The sequence below is a fragment of the Ammospiza nelsoni genome, chromosome 4 (assembly GCF_027579445.1).
Source record: "Ammospiza nelsoni isolate bAmmNel1 chromosome 4, bAmmNel1.pri, whole genome shotgun sequence".
NCBI classification, from domain to species: domain Eukaryota; kingdom Metazoa; phylum Chordata; class Aves; order Passeriformes; family Passerellidae; genus Ammospiza; species Ammospiza nelsoni.
The window spans coordinates 35,543,676-35,568,022 of NC_080636.1; the positions used below are offsets into that span (position 1 = coordinate 35,543,676).

At 37.2% G+C, this 24,347-nt stretch overlaps 1 protein-coding gene across 3 annotated transcripts in view; it reads left to right on the forward strand.

Annotated features, from left to right (window-relative positions):
* Positions 1 to 24,347, forward strand: part of VEGFC (vascular endothelial growth factor C) — a 190,405-nt gene that overhangs the window by 155,429 nt on the left and 10,629 nt on the right. For all 3 annotated transcript variants that reach the window (XM_059470683.1, XM_059470682.1, XM_059470684.1), the window contains exons 2-3: positions 17,360 to 17,573; positions 19,536 to 19,726. In XM_059470683.1, coding sequence (XP_059326666.1) covers positions 17,360 to 17,573; positions 19,536 to 19,726 — 405 coding nt within the window. The remainder of the gene's footprint in view (positions 1 to 17,359; positions 17,574 to 19,535; positions 19,727 to 24,347) is intronic.

Sequence of the window (24,347 nt, forward strand, 5' to 3'; positions counted from 1 at the left end):
TTGGAAGGGACCCACAGGGATTGAGTCCAGCTCTTAATGAACTCAATAATGAATGACCCAGGTATCAAACCCATAACCTTGGTGTTACTGTGCTCTAACCATGTTTTTATACCTTTGAGAGTTACAGGAGAAGAGGGTACATGCTGGTGAGACAGAGCCCACCTTCATATGGTTTTTGTATAGCAACGAACTGGAGGTGTTGAGGCAGTGGAGCTGATAGACTTCCTTGCAGGCTTGCCATTCAGATGGACTCAGGTACACTGGAAAAATCAACTGACTGGAATCTGATGAGATTCAATAAAGACAAGTGCAAGTCTTTAACCTGGGATGGAAGTGCTCCTTGCAGTGATAGGGACTGAGGCTCAGTGGTTGGGAAGCAGCTCTGTGGGAAAGGACTTAGGGTTCCTGGTGGAAGCTGAACACCAGCCATGCAGGCTGATAGTGTCCTGGGCTCCCTCAAGAGGAGTCTGGCCACTAAATTGAGCCAAGTGGTTGTCCTCTTCTTGACTGTTAAACCGCATGTGGAATATTGTACTTGGTTTTCAGCAAAAAGAAAACAAAACAACAAGAAAGATGTTAATAAACTTGACTGAGTCGAGCAGTGGGCCACCAAGATGGGCTGGAACATCTGCCCTATGAGAAGGGTCTGAGAGGACGGCACCAAATAGTGGTCTTCCACTTACAGGTTACTTCAGCTATGGAACTAGGCTTTTCACTGAGGTGCACAGGCTTAGAACCAGAGACAATTATCGTATTTTGAAGCAGGAGAGGCTTCCAAAGGATATAATAAGAAAATATATTTTCTATGGGGATGATTAAGCAATAGAACTAGTTTTTTAGAGACATTCTGAATTTTTTTGTCTTTGGAAGTTTGATTGGGATGTTGACTAGATGACTATTGGGGATCTTTCCAATATGTTATTCTAGGAGGATTAGAAAGTAAAAAGTACTAGTTGGCCATAAGAAAGCAAACAAAACAAAACAAAAAAAAGAATATTCCCCCCGCCCAAAAAAAAACCCCACCAAAACAACAAAAAACCTACACACATTCCCCCCTCCTGACAAGACTCATAAATCTGGAAGACTTTTAAATTAAAATTATATTTCTAAGTTTTTAAGTCTTCCCTTACTTTCAAAAATACTGCCATGTGACCCAGTAATATATCTAAATCATGAAAATCAGAGTCACTAATATACCAGTGATAAATCTGAAGTCATGAAAGAACACACATATAACTATATGTCATTTATACCTTTGCTGGATTTGACTATATTGAATTGTCTTTTTAATTTTTATTTGAAAAAATCATAAGCCTCTTTTTAGAATAATGTGCCATATTTTCTGTCTGACAGTGCATTTTCTGACATCTGTTTCTATCTAGAATAGCTCATGCTTTCTGAAAGCTGGATTAAGTATAAATCCTGAGGCAATCACTTCAAATATAATGGCAAATCGACATCTTTTTGATATACTATACCTTCTGATTCAGGATATGATACCAAGTGTAACTTCTACCTTTTATTAGCAGATGTAAGGCCTTTTGCCAGGAATATTGGTATAGTCAGTTAAAGATTGCTTTCTGTTTGTTTTTCCCAGAAGTTCTTTGGCTTTAAATTTGGAGGTACTGCTTAACAGGTATAATTCTGCATGCTAGCCAACTGTTTGCCTGACATGGCTATCTCAGTGAATTCACATGGGGCTTCAGTGTGTACCTGCATTGGGAAAGCTCTAAGAACTGAAGACTTACTGCTTCCTTTTCCATGTGTTTGCTGCAGTTTCTGTGGGATTTTGTACTAAAGTGATTACTATGTGCTTTTTGTACTAATTTTGTACAGGGAGAGTATAATGAAATGTTGCTGTTCATATAAGGAATGTCTGTGTGCTCTTCAAAAGTACCTTCAGGTGTGTTTAGCCCTGAGAAGGATCACTTAGCCTTTCCCTAAGAAGGGTGCTGAGTCTGCCAGCACTGGAGTCTATCTGTGGGCAGAATCAGTAAGCACAAATAGCTTTGACAGTCAGAGCTGGGAGACTTTAGTACCTGTGTCATTTGGTCTTAAAGATGGTGGGGAGAAGTTTTAGGCAGCTCATGTAAGGAATGCTCAAGGAAATGTTGGCATTGAGCTCAGGAAGCCAGCCACATGTGGCTGCAGAGAACAGGGATCCATCCTTAAATGTTGAGTATTTGTTGGAAATCTGAAAAAGGCCAAGAATGGAAAGTATGTATCTGGACACTTCAGAGAATTATTTTCTGTTCTGTGTGCGGGCTGCAAAGTAACATGACTTAGTGCAGGCTTTACTGAAAGAAGGTCAAAATAAGACAGACAAGAATTTCAATTCAGAGAAAAGACGTGGTTTTGAGTTCAGTTTGAAAACATGCACTTATTGGCTGGGTAACATGAACTTTGTTACCTTCCAAAATTTGGATTGACCAGTTCTAATTCATACTTTCCATGTGTGTGCTTCATGTTGCTTACAGAGAGGATAGTGAGTTAACATGGCTTTTCTGTAAATTCCAGCAGTCTAGACTTTAAACTGCATCTCTCTGCTGGGTTATCCAGCCTCCCTTACATGATGGGACAGAGCACTATGATACTGAAGAAGAGTAATAAATCCTTATGCAAAGCCCACAGGCTGATCTGTACTGATCTGTACCTCATCTGGAAATTAGCTGTGCTCTTCACTGTAGCTGTATATGCCAGGGCAAAAAGAGTACAATGGCTGGTGCTGGAGCCCCAGAAGTTAGCTGCTGTTTCTGCATATGAGGCTAGCACCTGGTGACTGTAGCAGTGTCCTAAACCTACCGAGTCTGCATCCCTTTTTGTCAGTGGGAGTTAAGTGCTCTTTTGCATTTAAAGTAAATAGCTGATACAATCTTCTGACTAGCATGTGCCTTTCAAGCATGACAAATCCCAGCTTGTATGTCATTTGGCAGTGACTGCTTCCAACTCTGTGGGAACATAAGGTAACCTTGAAAGTGGATGCCATTAAATAGTATTCTTATCACTCCTATAGCGATGTCACAGAAACTGCAAACCTTGAGCGGCAATTATATATTTGCTGCTGCTTGCAACTCACTAGAGACTTTTTAACTAAATGAATATGCTTTACCCACTGTCACTTTAGTTTATGCTTCTGGTCCTCAGGTAAGCAATTCTTCATCTTTTCTCTGCTGCTCAATAAATTTTGTTAATAAATTACAGTAAAATGCTATTGAAAGCACATTGGAATATTGGCCTCTCATAAGACAAAAATCAGTGAACTCAGTTTCTTGGTCTTTGGCTCACAGTTGACATATTGCTCAGAAGTCAGAAATTAATATTTAGAATTGAGGCTAGCAGAAACATTTGAAGTTACCCAAAGACCTATATGAGCTCGGGCTTGGGTGGAAACAAAGTCTATAGGTTTAAAAATATAAATGTTTAACATAATAAAAATATTGAGTGCTCACCAGCACATCTTTCTAATCAGTAGAAAAAGAAATAGTTAAGTTTTTCTTCACAATGAATCCTCTAACATAAGATTTGCTACGTCTCTATCAAAAGTGTCATGCTGCAAAAATGGAGATGACATCAGTGAGAACAAGAGCATAAATAGCATGACCCAAGGTAGGATTACAAGTGTGAGGGAGTTCAGAGGGTGTGAAACAGTCAAGTAATGTTTCCCTGTGGTAAGACCAGTGAGTACTTGACTTTCTACCTGGACAGCTTTGCTTGGGTTATTTTTGTTATTTTGCTTGAAGTGTTTGCAATGACAGAGGCTAAGTTTGTGACATATAAAGTCTTCCAGAATTAATGTTTTTTTCTTAAATCCAGCAGATAGTTTAGAATCCAGGGGTCAGAGAGTTTGAGGTAGCTACATTTCCACAAAGACCTTGCATGGGGAGGGAGTGTGGAGAAAAGCCCATTTCCTAATAAAAATTTATTTGGTAAATACACAAGTGCAGCAGGGATTTAACATGTATCAATAAATTTGATTAGACTAAACTGTAGCCCAATGAAGCTGCTTGGCTTTGTTGTGATATGAGATGCATGGGGAAGTTACTGAGCTGTAAATTATATGTGCTGTCCTGTAGTTTCACTGATCTGTTTTCACTTTCCAGGGAGTCCATGTGCCATAGGCTTTACTTTGGGAGGTGTTAGGAGTCAATCAAGGCTTTGGCAAGGGTTGCACCAGATGTATCTCATGTTCATGGCATTTCTTAAGGAAGGAAAGACTCCATCTAGGTGAGCTTTGTGGATTGTAGTAGAGAGCAAACTTGAGCCCTCAGGCCCCTTGGTTATGGGTCCGCCCAATGTCAATGGTGCCCAGAGCAGGATGAGCACACACACTTGTCACAGCATTTTGTCAGTACCCTCAGCTCCTCTTTAATGTCTCTGAGACATAATTACTGGTTTTGTTGCTTTGGAGGGTCCATCAGTTCAGAGAAACTTGGGGGTTTTTGGGGTTTTGAGTGTATTTTTGATTTTAAATTGTCAAAGTATGTGCTTCAGCCCCTTGGAAAGGTCTTTGTGTAGTGTGATACTGCAGGTTGCATGCTCCAGGAGGTGACAAAAAGGGTTTTTTCTTGCTAGAGCAGCTGGGATGCTCTGGGGACAAGCTCATGGTGTTTTGTTTTGTGCTGTTAGAATCAGGCACTGGAGTGAACTGTCTTGTCAGCTGTGTCTGGGTTTCCTCATGTGTTCAGTTTGGATGAGGAAGAGACCAACAGGCCTGAACTGACAACATAGAAACACCCTTGTCTTTCAGTTGTACAGCTGGTCTGATAAAAAATGAGGGCATGCACTTTTTCTAGACTTTAGTGTTTGTATAATGATGGAAAAATGTTTCATGGACATATGTTGTGGAGTAAACTAGGAAGACTGCAAAGCAACCTGATGTAAACATGTAAAAAAATGGAATTGGGAATTAATAATACAAACATGCTGTGGCAAGCAAAAATGTTTAGAGAAGTCAACAAAAGCTATTACATCATGAAAAAATCACCAGATTGCTTTAATAAGGACCTGAAATGTAACCGAGTAGGAAACATGCTGTCTTTGTTTTAGCAGAATGGCTGATACGGTAGTTATGTCAGTAGGTTTAGAAAGCAAATTAGAATGTTTGAATTGAAAATTATAGCAGCAGTAAGACAAAGATGGGCTTCCAGGTAACTATTATTTAAAGTCCAATAGTGGTGACTGTGGAAGAGCCAAAAAAAGAAAAGGATTAAAAACAGAAGCTGCATTTTAGGGCTTTGGAATGTTAAAAGTCTTAAAAAGCTCAACATGATATTTAGGGCTGGTAAAACTACAGATACTGTAACTGTAGGGACTGAAACATATTACACACAGAGATGTATGGATGCAGTAGTTAAGCTAGGAGGCTGAATCCTGTAATCCTCACTAAACAAAAATCCCATTGAAGTCAGTAGAAGATTTGCGTGAACAAGGAATGTATAACCAGGCAATTAGAGACAAAGTTGCAGCCTGACCTTGACTGGGCCTTTGTGCCTGTGATTAGCTGTACCCAGAGCATCTGGGCACATTTGTTTAAAGGCACAGTCAATTTTAATGGCAGCTCAAAAAAGAAATACAATTATGCCATAGTTTAAGTTCTAATGGATCCAAATGACGAATGCAAATAATTGCAAAGAGACATATTAAGGCAACACTTCTGTAATCTAAGTCTTTTGAAACAGCAAGTTCTGTGTTCTTTGTTCCTTTCCTTCTCAGGAAAAAACAGGAATTTAATAGATACTGTTCAAGTTTTGGCACTTATAATTGAAAGGCAGCTATTTGACTTCTCTTAAATGTAAAAGAACATGGGAGATTATTGTGTGAGATATCAGAAATATCCTCTAGTTAAATTAATAAAAATATCTAATAACATTTGCCTTACATGTTTATAAAGTTAAAATTATAATTGCTCTCCAAATCATTTTAGAACTATTTCAGTGTGAAACAAAATGTTCTTAAAATTCATCCATTTACATTTTTCCTGCTTTTGTGATCCTAGTTCAAATAAATTTGAAAATCAACAAAACACTTTCTTTTGAAGCAAAATTTAATTCAGAAATGTCATCCTCACTGCCAGTTACTCTAATGAGACATGTGTTCCTTGTGTCGGAATCTACTTTGTTTGAAAAGAACTGTTCTTAAAGCATTGAGGAAATTGCAGTTCCCAGTAAAAGAAATGTTAGAAACATACAAGAACAAACAGAAATTGTTTCATGGTCTGGTCCTGTAAATGGTGACCTCAGTGACTACAATGGGCTCTTGGTATTACTAAGTGTGTGTCCAAAATTCCAGTGTCCAGGACTGCAATCCTGTAAATACATGTGTATGCTTTGTGGTACGTGCCATAAGCTATTGGGGAAAAAAGTCAAAGGAATTCTTCTACTGCATTATTTTTGTGTGCACATAATTCCATCATGGTTTTATATGAAAACCACTATAAGTAATCTTTCCAGGAGGAGATTTAGGAAGTAGTTTCTTTAGTCTTTAGGAAGTAGTTTCATATGCTTTGAGAGGCAATTCCTGAAAGGTTGCCAGTAGTGCTGGAGAATTTGAAATTTCTCTCTGCATAAGTTCTCCTGCTTTGACGTTTTCTCCTGCTAAAATCTAAGAAAACCTCTAGAACCTTTGATTTTGAAGATAATGAAAATTATAGGATCTATTTTTTTTTTTTTCAGAAAGTTGAGAGCCTTTTGTTGGGTTTTTTTCTGCTTTTTGTATCAGAATCTGTCAACTCAAGATGTGCACCTTTCCTGCTGAAAAATAAAATCTCAGGGTGCTCCAAGCTGGAGATGGGTGTTACACAGTCATAGTACCAACACACTTTTACTCCCTTACCTCTTCTCCTGTTCCTGTTTTCAGGTCACAAATCTGACTGGGTTTCTTTACCTAAAGTTCTTCTGTTCAAGACTTTATGACCAAGTAACTACAAAATGCAATGACACAAACCCATTCTTTTAAATTAAAAAATTGTTTACTTCTAAGAGCAGATGAAAAGATTAACCTTGGTAAATATTTCAGTATAACAGTGGGGCTTATGCCTATGCTTAGCCTAATTTTAAACATCTTCCTTACATCTTCCCAGAGACCTGGAATAACTAGAGCCTCTTTCTCCTGCTCTCTGTATTCTTCCTTTTAATATATATAATCCATATTAATCTATTTTTCATTAGTTTCTGGGCCTGGATAAGAATGGAGGCAGCTCAACAAGGTGGTATAGGACAAGTTTCAGCTAATGGCAATTATGATGGATTACAAGATGCAATATTGTATCTTCCATCAGGGGTTATATGTCTTGCCATTCAATGCAAGTTGAGTCCTCAGGGCATGCTTCTTGCAATAACTTCATTCTGGAGTCAAGCCTCATTCAAAAACTCTTCTGATAGCATACTGTGTTCAGCATTGGATTACTCTATGTCCTGTCAGTGTAAATTAGGATCTGTTTTAATACTGCTGATGTTCCCTGATCCTTTTTAAGTAACATTGCTGTACAATACGCTATTCAGAATAATTTAAGCCAAAAATAATGGGCAACATACATTTCTCCTGATTTAGTTGCATGAAAGGGAATTGTGACCAAGTTTCAATTTAATTCTTGGATTTGCCATTCTCAGGGTTTCATTTGCCTTTCCCTATCTCTCATGCCTTGCTGGCAAATCTCTTAATACCTGTCAGGTTTTACATGGTACAGTAAGCTTTCTCCTTTAGTGGTACAAAAGCATGATTTCTCTTCTTGCGATCAAAGACCCTTGTTGTTTCTTATTTTTACTTTTTCTTCCCCATCATTCAGAACAGGTGTGACAGCTCCACAAAACTACTGATTTTTACTATAGTGTAGTTTGCAATGAAGTTTGGCAAACAGGGAAAGCAAAAAGGAAAAGAAAAGTATTACACGCTCAATGTCTAAAAAAATGGGTTTGTCTCTGCATAACTTATCTGTTACAGATGTCAAGTTGTGGTCCAAAGGATGTTTCACACAGAATTCAGAGTAGAACAAATTTCCAACACAAATTATCAGGTTAGGCACAAGTAGGTTGTGGGTAGCTCATCCTCTGAATTGTGTAACTACTCAGGCTAAAAAAATTCAGATTATCTGTTTCTTTTTGCCTGGATTAGCAGAGATCCTTTACATAAAATATTTAAGTAATAGCTTGATAAAAAAATAAAAGCATCTTCTGGTACTTTTTTTATTAATGAAATCTCACAATTTAATAGCTTCATTTCCAAAACCTGTCTGATATGTTAGTCTGGTGTGTTACTTTGGCTTATTAAATAGGCTTGTGTCAAATTAACTGAAAAAACATGATGCTAAATAGCATAAGCCAATAATAATATAATTTTAATGACATATACATCGAAACCCTAAAATGAAATAAAATGCGCAGGCTTCTGAGCCTCTTTATTTGTTTCCTCTTTCATAGATACAGAAACTAAGATTTTTTAAATAGAATTGTTGTGTTATTACTTGCTCACTTTTCTTTAGTTATTTTTGAATTTTAACTAGTGTGTTGTGTTTGTGGCTGGAATTTTTTTTGTAATAGTGACAAAGTAGGTGGTCTTGTAATTAATATTTCTGTACAGATCTGTAAACTGTGCAAGATTTGTTTAACAAAACAGAAATCATGGTCTTTTTAGATTAAGACATTTGTTTAGGAATAAAGTTCAAGTTTGTCTTTGAAATTCAATGATGTAGTTTCATGGCCTGTGAAATTATTTGTTTTATGAACCATTTTAAAAGTATAACTAATTCAAGAAATTTCTGTGACCTGTTGCTAAATAATTAGACTATGGATTAATTATATTTTCTCAGTGTTTCAAATAGTGATTTTAAAAACTTGGTGAAAAGGCAAGTTACTTAGTAGTGAGAGAAATTATTCAACAATAAGACACAGTGTGTTCATGTAATATTTCCCTCCTATAAATGACTGCATTTTCAAAAATTCAAGAATAAGCAAAGGTGTTGAATTATAAAACTAAATAGTCTCATCACAGTGAGAACCTATGTGTTCAGTTTAACTCAGAAATGTTATTACAAATGTGCAATTTATTATTTCTGCCCTTAGTGCAACCTTCATTTATGAATGATTGTCCTGCAGAATAGAAAACATGATGTAAAAACTACCCGCTGCCTTCTTGAAGGCAGTCCCTTGATACACAGCCAGAGCTCCTACTCACTGACTAATTGGGATCTGGGATGTGTTCATGTAGAGCAGGTACTGTGCTCAGACGGTGTCTCAGAATGTGCTGGCATTCAAATTGAAATTAATTAGAATTAATTTAAAATTAATTTACCCCTTACCTCCCCACTTAGTAACCCTTCATTTGATACTGAGAAAGATTTTAATTCTCACTGCCAGTGTTACACTTGCTGAGGATTGCAGCTCATTGCAGTGCTAGCATGTTAATAATTTTCTTCAAAAAAAGACTCTATATTTGGTTTTTTTTGACAAAGCTAATAATAGTTGTTAATAAAAGCAATACCGGTGAAAGCTAAGCAAAGACTGAGAATAAGCAACCTTCTTTGAATGGCCTGATAGTTTTTTCTGTTGTACTGATTTTGATGGAATACATGTGACTGCTGAAAGGAAAACAAGGTTACAGAGTATTTTGAAAAAAACAGCAATATTCAGCCCATATAAGAAAAAAAAAAAAGCTTAACTGACATTTTATCTTTTTCCGAGAGAGTAAGGTATTTTAATGACGAAGATTTCTAGCAGGAGTGCAAGTTTTTCTTTTCAGAATTGTGTGCTTTGCTTCTCTCAATGTTAGTTAAAAGTTGCTTAAAAGCATTCAAAATGAACATATTGTTTTTATAATGTGTCAGATTCTGCAGAGCTGCCATGTGACAGCCACCCAGAAGTCTTGTAGAGGCAGCGCACGCAATCAGCACCAGAACCTGGCTGGGCTGCAGAGCGTTGCGGAGGGTGCTGGCATTCTCATTCTGTTAGCTCTGTCCTTCCTGGCAGGGGTCTGTGCCTGTTCATCACCTTGATGTCCCAGCAGTCATCACAGTGTTGTCCTTTATTTTCCCTTTACAAATGTTTTTTTCTTACAAAGAGCTTCCCCTTTCTTCTGGTCGTGCATCTGGACGTGCATGATGCTGCACACATTTGTCACCACTCGGTCACTGGAGCTGCTGGTGACCAAGAGAGTAATGCACAAATCTCATCTGGTACTGATTGCACTGCCTGATGTTGCCAAGGTTTAATCAGATGTAAGCCTTTCAGCAGCAATAATCCAAATCCTTATTGATTCCAAATCTATCTGTAATGCTAGCTGGAAGCTTCAGTACAAGCCTTAGAATCAATTAAACAATGCAGATGAAGCTGCTCTTAGACAGCAAAGGGTTATCCACATATTTGCAGCCTTTGACCTTTTTTGAAAGATCAGGCTGAAGTGTGTGAGAACAAAACCTTTCCTGTTACTATAATCTAGTTGTGAAATTTCTTCCAAAATAGGAGTCTAGCTAAGGTGCCACAAATCCTTGTTCTGAAAACTGCTCTCTGTTATAGTCAGGAATGGTATTGATTGCCCAAGTTTGTAGAAACCTGTGAGAACAAGCTGTCCAAAATGAGTTTCTAAAGCAATCAGGCAGCAGCCTACAGTGCTGCTCTAGAAAGCAACTAGATTTTTTTTTTTCTTTTCTCTCTGCATCCCAGGGAACTCAGATAAAAAAAAGGGTATTGTCATAAGTAATTCCCATTGAATATAAAAGTACCTGCATTTTTTAGTGAAGGTTGAGAACCACTGAGGAATGCAGGTACTTGAAGAATAAGTACCAGCCAAGAAGCATGTTTCAGAACCTCAGCAACAGCTAAATGTTTGACTAAAGGACTTAATGTAAGTACCCTTTTGCAAATCTATAAACTTAGGTATTGTTCCAGCATTGCCTAAGAATATCTAAATAAAATATTGCCATAAAAATGCTGACATGCATAAAATTTAATTTCCCTTAACATGGAAATTTTGCATTACTCATTACCTTAGCCTAAATACTTGTACTTATGAACTGGAGAAGCAATATTAAGTAGTATAAACCTAGGATGATTTTCTAGCAGTTTATGATCTTCCTCTCAAAAAAATGGTCAAAACAAGAGAAAAAATACATTATATATAATATAGAAGTGACACTTCTCTAGTCTTAACTTTATCCTTATAGCCTTTGTCTTTTTCTTCCTTCTTACAAATTCTTTTGAATTTCTTCCCAAAAAGAAATTTATTTTTCCTTGCCTATCTAGTTTGTACATTCCTTACTCCTCCCATTTATTTGTTTTCTTGTCCTGATGTTTTTCTCAGTATTTAAAATTTCATAGTGAGTAGAAATCACTTAAAGCAAAATATAGTCCAGACTGATTTATTTATTAATTTATTTTCTTCTTTGATTCTTACTTTTTATGTTTGTCTGATGTGCTTTGTAAGCTCTTTGGAGCAGAGACTGATTCTAATCTCTCTGCTGTTGTCATGATGTTTTGATTTAGTTCATATTAACTGCAGTGGTCTTTCTACTTATTTCTACTTATATCACATCACATCTATTTGAAGTGATGTGAAATAAAATTTATGTTCACTGTTACTGTTTGGCTTCTGTAAGGTCTGTTTTGTTACTGTATTGAATGGTAACTTAAAAGTTCTCAACTACAGTCATCCAAGTTTGCTGGTGACAAATGAGTGTATGGGAGATTCAAATCAGGGCTTTTCTAGTAAGACCATAGAAGTGGGCATAAAAGTTGAATTTAATTCTTAACTATAGCTACAATTTTTATTTTATTTTTTTATTGGCATCAACTTCTAAAAATACTAGCATTGAAATACATGAAAATTGCAATAAATTATTATGCAAGTGAAGTGTTTATAAATACTTCTGTAATATTTCCATTTGCTTACCAGTAATTTCAACATTCAGATTTAAGTACTTGATTTTAACCCATTTCACTCAATCAATAAATGCAGAATATAAGCATCTTAAAACAGAGGGGTTTATAGACAGCATTTTCCTCTTCAGAATTGTCCACAAAATCCTTGAAAATTAAATGAGCTGACAGCTGTAGTCAGGACAGATACATAAGGTACCATTATAGCATATTGCACCATCAATTATGTGTCAAGCATGCTGCCAAATATTAAGTGTTCTGACCTTTGTTATTAATAATAGAGGCAAGCACTGGGGACATATGAAAGATAAGTAATGTAATGCATGGAAAATCTGTTATACATTTGACTTTGTTAATGGATATAGAGCCTATTTGGTGTCCTGCCCTTTTCCTTGCAAGCCATAATTTTATGAAAAACTGGGCATACCATGTAATGGAAAGCCACATTGTGAAAAACATACTTTGATAGAATGAAATATTCTGAAGTTAAATAATAGCAAGAGAGCACTTGTCATCAAGCTTTGCACCTTTATTTATATGTATTTGTCACTTCCCCCGTTCCTCATAAAAAATGTGAAATTATTGAAATGGAGAAGTGTAACTTTATTGTATTCTCCATTCACATTTGTATTTTTAGGTTATTTTGCTTAATATCGCCTATCATCTTGTAGTGTTTGGCTAGTCAAAGGTTTAATCAGTGTCTTTCTCTAGAATACACCTTCTAGCCTTTTCAGATGTTCATGCAGGACAACACTGATAATAGCTAAAATTGACAAAAAAATAGTAGAATGGTCAACCAGAGTGGATAAACACTTATGAAGGGAGTGGTCCTGGTTAAAAAAAAAAGTTCAAACCCCAATTCCTTAACTGACTTGAAAATGCCAAGAATATAGAAAAGCCTGGGATAGAGAAAACTCCTTCCTGTGCAGTCACTCTTGGCTCTATTTCCTGCTAGTAAAACATTAAGCAGTTGGTCCACAATTTCATCAGGAGCGCTCTGTAATTATATGAAAACCAACTGTCTGTTTGAATTTATCAAAAAGTATTCTTCAGTCATAAAAGTCATAGAATCTCTCTCATTACAACCTGTGATAATGTTCTATTATTTTTTTTTCCTCCCTTTGAACTTCACATTTGGGAATAACTAGCTTGGTGGCAGTAAGTGCAGCTACAAGCCATATTTCTTTCTGAACTTCACTAATCTGCACTTGCATAAGAAGAATGAAAAATGAGAGCTCCTCTAATCTCTAGTACATTTTTGTTGATGGAACTTTCTTTGTGTTGTCATATATTCTAAATGTGTTTAAGTCTCAAAATTGTTTTGCAATGGAAGTCCAGTGTCCCACACTACAAGCCAATGCACAATTTAAAAAGAGCAAAGAATAAAAGATATGGACCAAGACAGTATATTTTTGTCAAATTACAAAAATTTGCACAAAATCAAAATCTTTCCAGACCACTATTATATTTACAGAAGCAGATTCATTCTTCCCTTAAAAAGTATGAAACTCTAACAATCCTTAATGATCTGATGCTTATCCTGTGTGCAGGACACACTCTTGTAATCATCCAGAACTCAACATTTCATTTGATGTTCATGTCAACAAGATGTTTGGCTGTTCTACAAAATTAAGTCACAAGTTCCTTAAACATATGTTCTTCTAAACAGTTTTCCACAGATGAGAGTAATATGAGAGTAATTTGCTGCAGCTAAAAAATACATAGATGTATAGGAAGAGACTGTTGATCTGTATTTCAAGGTAGCACTGTAAGCATATTGAAAAAGCAACATTTCAAGGGAGTTTTTTTGTTGTTTTGGTTTTGTGTGTTTGTGTGTTTTTTTAATTGTTTTTTTCCCCTCCCTAATTCTGGGCAATAGATGCAGTGTATATATATGAATTTCCTTCTCCTTTTCTTTCTAAATTGGAAGAAGGGAGAGAACAAAAGTCTTCTGGTGAACAGATTGTTTTTCCATAGTATAAATTTGAATTGAAGCCATCTTTACAAGCAAATTAAGCTAAGCAGAAAATATTTCAGATGCAATAATGATAATTTTTTAAAAGTAATTTTATATGTCTGCTCCAGAAATTGGTTTCGTTTTTGTTTATATTAAGGGAGTACTCAGAGACTCATAGAATGAGCTGAGCTGGAAGGGACCCATCAGGATCATTGAAGTACAGCTCCTGGCTCTGCACACAGCAGACCCAAGAGTCACACCATGTACCTGAGGGCATTGTCCAGACACTCCTTGAATTCAGACAGGCTTAGTGCCGTGACCACTTCCCTGGGCGGCCTGTTCCAGTGCCCAAGTACTCTCTGGGTGAAGAAGCTTTCCCTGAGATCCAAACTAAACCTCTCCTAACTCAGCTTCATGCCATTTCCTCAAATCCTGTCGCTGGTTTTGTGATGAGATCAATGTCTGCCCCTCTGCTTCCCCTCGAGAGGATGTTGAAGACCACAATGATGTCTCCCCTCAGTCTCCTTTAGACTGAACAAACCAAGTGTTCTCAATAACTTCAGACCCTTCACCAGACTTGTGACCCTCCTTTGGATGCTCTCTGATAGTTTGATTTTTTTTTTTTAATTTTTTTTTTTTTTGTATTGAGGCGCCCAAAACTGCACACAGTATTCAAGGTGATGCTGCCCTGGTGCAGAGCAGGACAATCCCCTCCCTTGCCCAGCTGGTGATGCATTGCCTGATGTCCCCAGGACAGGGTTGGCCTGCCAGGGCACTGCTGACTCAACTTGACATCAACCAGGACATCCAGGTCCCTTTCCAGAGTGCTGCTCTCCAGCCTCTCCTTCCTTAATCTGTACACACAACCACGACTGCCTTGTCTCAGGTTGTATTCCACATGGCACTATGGCCTGTGGAATATCCAGGGTAAAATAAAACTTTATTATATTTGATACAATGCTTAATTAAAGCCATGAATTTCTTCACATTTTGAGTTTTATTCGTACATATTTAATATATGTGCAAAAAATTTTGTGTCCAGCTGAAAAGACGCAGCTTGATTGCCTGACCAAAGAGGAATTAGTCAGCATGCATTATTTCTAATAATTTCACTTTTCTGCTTCATGCTTGACTTTTTATCAACAAAGTAATACTGAGTTTCATTACTTATTTTCCTGATGCTCTAGGCTGCACTCTGAATATCTGCAACATCAGCAGCCACTGTGATGTTTTGTCTGCTGTGGGCTGTGCAGGCTCAAGGATTCATCAAAGGTGGCAAAGCTTTCGTTGAATTCTTTTTCCATGTTACCCCCATGATCTGTTAGGACTTCCTAGGATCAGCTGCTGGATGGCTAACCACAGGTTTTATTCCTCTGCCTTTTACATAATAGCCTGGCTCCCAGCCTTGTGACAGGATATACACGCTTAGCCATGCCTATTCCCATCACGTGGCAGACGCACATCTGCAACGCTGGCATTGTGCTGGTGCAGCAACTTGCTTCCCATTACTCAAGGGCCATGTGCTGCAGCACCCTCAGGAAACAGTTTGGCAGGGAATGAGGCTGCTCAAACCCTGCACTCCTCACCTCTCAGGAGGTGCAAGCAGTGAGTTGCCAAATTAGTTGCTTGTTAAGCTCGGATTTTTGTCTGTGACCCACTGATTGAGACCCTGAGTGGCATCCTGCAAGGAGAGCAGGGGTGAGGGGGAGTGAAATTCTCTATGTTACCATTAAATTTGAAGTCAAAGCTCTCAGAATCTTCTTGATTCATGTCTTGGGTCAGGGATGGTCCTTCCTATGGTGACAAGGAAAGAGATGAAGGCCTGTATGGGCATATTTCTGAGACAATGTCTTGATTGTTGAAACCTCCCAGGACAGTCATCTGCAAGGACACTGTGGTTAGTGAGGCTTAAGTGAAAACATTTTTTGAACTTCATAACACTTTGTTAAATTAAACTAATTTACAATTGGTATTGGTATAATAGAATCACAGAATGGCCTGAGTTGGAAAGAGCCTTAAGGATCATCTAACTTTTGGCCCCCCACCATGGGCAGGTACATCTTTCACTACACCAGGTTGCTCAGAGTTACATCCAGCCTGCCCTTGAACAGCTCCAAGGATTGGACATCTACAGCTTCTCCGAGTGACCTGGTTCAGTGCCTCATCCTCTTCACAGCTCTGTATATAGCTGTGTTTACAGAAATGAGGTCTGTGAATTGCCTTATCCTGAGGTGTTTCTGCTGTGTTTGACTCCAGATAAGGGGCTAGATGAAATCACATATGCCATTTTATACCCTTGCAGTTGTCCGTGAGACACGGAGCAGTTTTGATTCAGCTGGGCTAGTTCTAAACTACCTGTTTTACTCATGTAATGTTCTAAATCATTGAACTGAAAGAGTTTATTTTTTTGTTAGTGGTGGAGTCATATAAGAAATTGTGAATTTCAGTTCATGTAGCTTCGCATTTCTGCATTTAGATATTTTAGACTCTTAAAGGTTTTTGGAGTAGAGCAACAATTTTGTAGTAAACTGTAGAGAGTCTCCAGCCAGTTGACGGATTTTGTCCTAGTTTGTACCTCTGTATTTTGTGTCTCATACTGCCATCTAAGGGCCATGTAGGCTGAGAAGGTGGCTATAGGTTCTTCAGTACTCCTCTTTCTCCATACTGCCTTTCCCTTTGAGAAGTCAGCAATCCATGGATGAGAAATGAGCAGGGGAAAAACACCAGTCTTTTGATGCAGTGTGCTTCATCTAAGAGGAACAGAGGAATCTTCCCGATAAGCGATAAAATAGAATGTAAATCTCAGTCATTCAGAAAACTACAGTTGCAATGAGTTTGTGTAAAGGCCAGAGAATAACAAAGCAGGATTACAGGATTTAAGGCTACTCCTGAAACAGAAAGGGAGTGTGAGGTTTACACTCTTCAAGGTACCTAAATCCTCATGTCCTACTGATTTAGGAAGTCGTGCTTTATAATATAATTTGCTTATTAAGATTTTTCCTAGAATGCTACCAAATAATATTATTTAGTTTATTTGTTTGGTGTTTTGTTTGGTTTTTTTTGGGTTTGTTTTAACTGGTTTTGCAGTTGTGGGCATTTCTATTTTCTGGGACTAAGAGATTAAATGGTAAATAATTAGTGTTACTTCAGGAGTATATGATATTAAATAATATGAACATCATTTAAGTATTTGGGGGTTCAAGCATTCAAAATTTCATCACAAAAACTTACCTTTCCAGGATAAAAATGCTTTTTTAAAATAAAATATATATCATCTGCAAACTGCGTTTGTGTAGGCTTAATTGTGTAGGCTCCTTTCTCACACAGATATTTTGAACTACAAGAGTGATAAAGAAGTGGTGGAAGAAGCAAAACATTTCATTGTTTGTCAATATAGTAATGTTGGCGTTAAATGACAGAAGCAGTTTTTATGATGATGACCCCTTTATTTTACAATGCATGACTTGCTTTTCGGGCTAGTTTCCAGCAAACCTTGAGTACCAGAGAAAGTAATTAATCCTGCATGTTACTTTGGCAGGCTCATGGAAGCAAAGACCTGGAAGAGCAATTGCGGTCTGTGTCCAGTGTGGATGAACTCATGACAGTGCTTTACCCAGAATACTGGAAAATATTCAAATGTCAGTTGAGGAGAGGAGGTTGGCAACACAACAGGGAGCACGCCAGCTTTGACACAAGATCAGATGATTCCCTGAAATTTGCTGCAGCGCACTATAATGCAGAGATCCTGAAAAGTAAGTACAGGACGCAGTCTGCATTCCAACACACAAAAAATGAAATTTTGAAGGCTTTTCAGTTGTGTCAAAAACGCTTTAAAAGCTAAGAATTGTCAGTAGGCCAACCTCAGCAGTTTGATAGCATGTGTGTTCTATACTAGAAAATCTTTGATAGTAAGCCTTTCATAATGAAGCAAATCAATGCAGACATATTTTAGGTATGTCCATCGTATAAAAGTGCTTTCTTGGCTCAATAGAGAAAGTGAAGTGCTTGTCTTAAAGTATAAGGAATCCTACTTCATAGAGGCTATAACAATTTTGCAGAAATCAAAGAGGATGCTAATAGTTGGGCTCATTGAACTATTTCTTCTCATTTTCTGCAATTGCATCACAGCTGGTAGTGCTTTCTTCTCTTATGCATTATGACTTTGGAACACCAAATAATCCACTTGTAACTTTTTCATGTTACAAGAGGATAGTTGTAATGATGTTGTGCTAAAACAAGCAAAACAGTTTTCAAACCAGTGTGTTTGAATGCCCTTCAGTGTTTCAGATAGCTTGGATGAAAATGTATTAACTTACAGTTTAAGCCAGTGCTTGTAGGCAGAGAATGCAGGATTTATGGTAGGAGGTGTATTTTTGGACATGATATTGGAAATCATGTACCTTAATGGACAGTTTAAAGTACACATAAGGCAAAATTTCCATTTCTGTTGAATAGCTTACCAAAATCTAGTGCCAAAAGGGAATAAACTTACAGCTGTAAGTCTCAGGGCTGTGTAGTGTAAGATTAAATTTAGTGAAATGCTGTATAACATGATACAAAGTCTTTGCCCAAATTTGTGTGGATAATCTGGGGCACAAAAATCATCCATCAGATTAAATCACATGCTGTACATAATTGCTAAATACTTTTGCTTTAAATTATACCCTTCTAGTTAACAAACTAAACACGTATTTAAATGAATTTCACATTATGTCTATAAAATTTTAAAATTATAATATTTTATATCCAAGTGGAGTACTGTGTGGGGCTGGTTAGAATTACTTTGCAGAAGTGTGCAGAGCTAAAGTGCAGACTTTACTCAAGATGAGACTTGCCCCAGGTGAAGAAAGGAGGCGTGCTTCAGCTTCAGCTGCTGGCCAGCCCTTTGAGGGAGGTGATTCTGCCCCTCCCTTTGCAGCCATCAGCAGCGCTGTGCCCACAGTGTCCAGCTCAGGGGACAACACAAGAAGGATGTGGAGCTGTTGGAGCAGGTCCAGAAGAGGTCCGTGAGGATGTTCAGAGTGCTGGAGCACCTCTGCTATGGGCTGAGAGAGCTGGGGCTGCTCAGACTGGAGAAGAGAAAACTCCCAGGCGTTCTTAGAGCAGCCTTCCAGAGCCTAAGGGGGTCTGTAAGAAAGATGAGGAGAGATGTTTTAGCAGATCCTGTTGTGACAGGACAAGGGTAATAATTTTAAACTAAAGAAAATAGATTCATACTAGATAAAGGGAAGAGAAATTTTACTGTAAGGATGGTGAATTACTGGAACAGGTTGCCAGTGGGGTGGTAGATGCCCCATCCCTGGAAACATCCAAGATCATTCAAGTTTAGGTGGGGCTCTGAGCAACCTGATCTGCTTGAAGATCTCTTTGCTCATTACAAGAGGATTGAACTAGGTGGTAGGTGACATTTAAAGGTCCATTCCTGGACAAGCCAGGCTATGATTCTGTGCTTTAAGGTCTCCCCTGCGTGTTGGATTCCCTTTTAGTCCCACTGTGACTTTTCATCTGCTCCATGATGATATGTCATGTCCCTGTGAAGGAGAAAAATCAGTTAGAAGGTAGCAGAGAGAGATATGTGTTTCACTGACTAAAGGCCGTGACTCTAGAAATTCATATTCTTGTTTTGAAGTTTAGTAAGGAATCCTGATTTACTGAAAGATAGTTTTGGTTTTAAACAGTTACTTTATAACGTGAAATTCCCTGTAACTTGGCAGGTATTGATACTGAATGGAGAAAAACTCAGTGCACACCACGTGAAGTGTGTGTGGATGTGGGAAAAGAGTTTGGAGCAACTACAAACACCTTCTTTAAACCCCCATGTGTGTCCATCTACAGATGTGGAGGTTGCTGCAATAGTGAAGGACTTCAGTGTATGAATATCAGCACAAATTACATCAGCAAGACAGTAAGTTCTCACACTTTTACACCTGTTATACTCCTTGCAAATACATTTATGTTCATGCATAATTTAAACCTTCTTATTGCTAAGGAAATAGTTGATTCCAAAATACACAGGAAAAACAGCTGAAGACACTACTACCTGGGAAAAAAACGTGTTTAACGCTCTTGTCACCAAAATATTTTTATTTTTCAGGGGAAAAAATAATTTATGATGTCTCATTCTCAGTTTTGAGATTATCCATGAAACTTAATTCTCTCTTTTTCCCATCTACCTTATGCCTCTAAGGGCCAAGCACTCCATGGAAAACTAGCCTGTCATTTTATTAGTGTAGACTGCTGCAGGATGTGTGGAGACAGGATGCATGTTTCAAAATGAAGCCTTTTTAGGAAGGGTGTTTTTCTGTATTAAGACATATTAGCATTATGTACCTATTTATTTATTTTGTTGTAATGCATCTTATTCCAATGTATGTGCAGGTTTTGTTCTTCAAGTTCAGGGTTAGGGATCAGGTAGGAGTGTGCAGAGTTCATGCACTGAGCCTGTGACCTGCCTTTAAAACAGTATATTCTACATTATTCTAAGTAGATACAGGAATTATCTCAATTATCTTTCAACATTTTCCTCAAAAATAATGTAAAAATAGTCATACTTAAAATAATTTCCTAGGGTAATATCCTGTTACTATAGTATTTGGTAGGGTTTTTATTAGTTGTGGGCTTTTTCACTTTTTAGTGTAAATCTTGCTTCGTTTTTCAAGAGGATTCATCTAGCAGAAGATGCAGTACATATTTATAATGAGGACCAAAAACTGCATAGCCAGTTATAAAATTGAAGCCCTTAGGAATGTCACTCCTTTATAAAAAAAACTTTTTAGTGCTCTAAGCCTTTTCTCGGGGGAATTGGGGAATTTTCTTTACGTCCCCTTACAAAGTGAATGTAAAGAAAACAGTAAAACCCACCAGTTTTGTAGAGTGCATTTTCTGCCCTCATTTCTCACCAATCTCTGTCTGAAATGGTATATCTTTCCAAGAATTTTTAATCCTAAATCTAGGCTACTGGTAGACAGCCACACTGCACAGGATTAATGTAGCTCAGATAGCTTAAATGAGGACAACTACAGCACTGACGTTGTTCAAGCTTTACCATTTTTCTCATTATTAGGAGAAACCATTTTCTCAATTCCACTTGCTTGAAAGATGCAAATACAAATTTCATTTTAAAACCCAAGAAGTGGGACTTTTTTTTTCTTTCCATGTATTGGTAAAATTTAGCTTACCAAAATAAAGAATTATCTAATCACAGAGAGAGCTGTTCCACATAACACAGATTTCCTGGTTTTTGAGCACTGTGTCAGTTTGGGCCAAATCAAATCTTTCTCTTCATGTTACTGTTCATATCTGTTGAGCAAAGTAATTTTTTACCCAGTAGAAAATGTTTAGCACTGAGTTTCTTTTTGAAGTTCTTGATGTTATTGGTGATGATTTGATGTAGAGTAGTTAAAGATTTGAGAGACTCTGAAAAGGAAAATGTTAAAGGTCTTACTAGAAAGAAGAGGCAATAACACTGTTTTGTTTTCTTACTTATTCTGTAAAAGTGAGCAAATGTATCTATGAGTTTTCTGTCTTGCTTCTGATTTCCAGTTTTATCTGGTCCTTGACAGAATGCAGTTTTAAAAGAACCCTTAATGAAGGAACAGACCTATAGCTATATATCTTCATCTGTCACCATCTCAAATTTTTTAAAATTATGTGACCACAGTTTAACTCATATCAGATGAGAATTAGAAAGAAAAACAGTATTGGATTCAAGACCTTCTGTGCAATTCAGGTACCCTATACATCTATTTTCACCATAGTTTCCCTTATTTCCTGAAAGAAATGACTACAAATAGTTTTCTCATAATTCACCAATTTTTAGCTTTATTTTTTGTGCATAAACTCCATAAGGTAACTTCATACTGTTCGCCCTGCAGAAAAAGTGCTTAATGGGAAACTAATTTTTTAGCTGGAGTTCTTACTGTGAGGGCAAGCTCTAGCATTGGTTCCAGACATTAAAATATAAAGAAAGATTATATCAGCTTTCATCAGAATTATTTAAAATTGAAAGAACTAAACACAGAAATTAGTTTTATAGGGAGCAAATAGTTGATTTCCAGCAGAATGGACCAGATCAGATGTTCCCAGATTGCCTTGGTGGCAGTGGTCTAGAGCAAGGTCAATAGTTTCTAGTTCAGGCTGTGTTACTCCTTTCTAGCTGTTTCACTTTATTGAGAGAAAAGTAGAAATGTATTCTGCTATGTTTTTAATACAATTTTTTCCCAAAACCTGTTTTTGTAGTTGCTAAGGGATATTTGTACAAGCAGGATTGAGATACGAGACAACTTCTTAATTAAAGTACAGTACAAGATCTGTGACAATATTTGAAGGCTCCCTAGGCTAATTCACAAACTGCAGTAGGTCCTTTCCTGCCTGCAGTAGCTCAGTACTTAACTGGTGGCTTGGCTGGTAAGGATCTCTGGGAAATGTGACTGGTTGGATTTTCATTTTGTGGTGTGGTTGTTTGGGTTTTTTCTCTAATTTGTTATCAAACAGCTGTTCTGTGTTTCCATGGCACAAATAATTCAACAGTGGTTTCAAGGATTGTGGAAGTACCTGGGGCAGTTACAGCCTGTCCCTCAGCAGCACTTTTTAATGCCCCACCTACAGACACTTGCTTGTAGGTTGAAGGGAAGCAGAGAGCTGATGTCAAAGAGTTGTTTCATCCCATTCTCCCTCTTGGCTGTCAGGATGGCCATTTTTTTGGCTTCTTTCAGAACACTTGTTGTAAAGGTCCTAAATCATCTTGTTTCACAGTTACAGTTATAGTCCCTCCAGGGAAAACATCTATCCAAGCAGATCAAAATTAGATTTAGAGGAGATTTTCTCACAGGAAACAAGTTAACAGCTTGAAATTGCTTGCCCAGTTTGGGATGTATTTGGTGTTCTTTTTCACAATTCACAGATATGCCACAAGAATATTCAGTTGTTTTCAACATTACAATTTCTACCTTTTCCCATGCATTTTTCTGTTAGATTAATTATTGTAGTGATATAATAGGTAGTTTTAATAGTGGGAGATATATAAGTTCTAAATGTTTTTTGTTAATATTTCTGGGCAAAGAAAGGAATTAAAATAGAAAAAGATAGAATAAGGAACCCAAGCATATTAAACAAATATTAATTTATTATATAAAATACCTGTTGTTATATCCCACATAAGGCTTGAAATAGTTTTCCAAGAAAGTTCAACAGTAATGTTATGATGATGTGCCATTTCTCAAATAGTTTATTTTCATTCTTTTCAATATAGACATGTTCAGTTTTGAAATCAGTCTTATGTCCTTAGTTTAAAAATCTCTCTAGACACATTGTACTGTGTTACACTGGTTATATTTGGCTGGCTTTACTGACACTTTAGAAAGTGCAAAGATCACAAGTGATGGAAACTTAGACTTAATCAATTTAAGGGAAACTTGCCAAAATAAACCACAGGCCATCTGAAGAACATGGTGTAGTTAATGTAAATCTTGGGAAAAAAACATACATAAATCCTGTATTTGAAAAGTATCTAGAATGATGGCCTTCCTACACAAAACCAGTTTTGATATATTTTAGGAGTCAGGGAACATATTAATAATTTTATGTGTGCTGACACAATAGATATTGGCACATATGATGATAGTGCTGAATAAATTAATTTAGCCACTGAAGCAAAGAAATGCTGTGTATGAAAAGCCTCAGTTTTTCTGGTCAGTACACTATGAAGTCCTTCTAGTGTAAAGAAGAAGCCATCAAGGCCATGGATCAAAATTTTATGTCTTTTGGGCCTTTGAGTAACCAGGTCTAGTGAAAGGTGTCCCTGCCCATGGCAGAGGGGTTCTAATTAGATGATCTCTAAGGTCCTTTCCAAACCAAACCATTCTATCTTTCTAAGGATCAGTGAGAAGGAATATATGGAAAATGGCTTTTTCAGGAGTTCTGATAGTGCTTTTTCTCAACACATTCAGAGATTTCCATCTTCTATTAGATTCTTTTTTTTTCTTTCAAGTTTAAAATCATGTTATGTTCTAGGCTGTGGACAGTACTTGGAAGAGAAACCCTAGAAATGGTGTGAAAACTGGAAGACCTGCCGTCTGGCTTTCTGTGTTTATATAAAACAGCCTTAGACTGGCTGAATGGCAGGTGTTGAATTTCTTATTAAATGTATTTAATTATTAATGGCTTTCAATTGTTCCTCAGTTACACAGAACTTCTGTCAGTATGTGCTGTACTCTGAGATTAACAATGTGTAACTGATTTATGTTTACAATTAGCAGCTTTTCTGGAGGAGGACAGGGCTTTGTGATTATGTGGGGGGGAGTTTTGTGTTTGTTTGGTTTTTTGATTTTGGTTGATTTGTTATTTTTGTTATATATATATATATATTTATATATTATTCTTTAGGTATACAATCGCTTATTGCTTCTGTTGATGCTTTCCACTGGTTTCTTGAAAATGCAGTGTTGGTGGCAAAAAGGCACAGGGCAGCATGGACCAGTTGAGGCTATTTCTGTCTTTTATTTGCCTCTGACTGGAGCAATACTCAT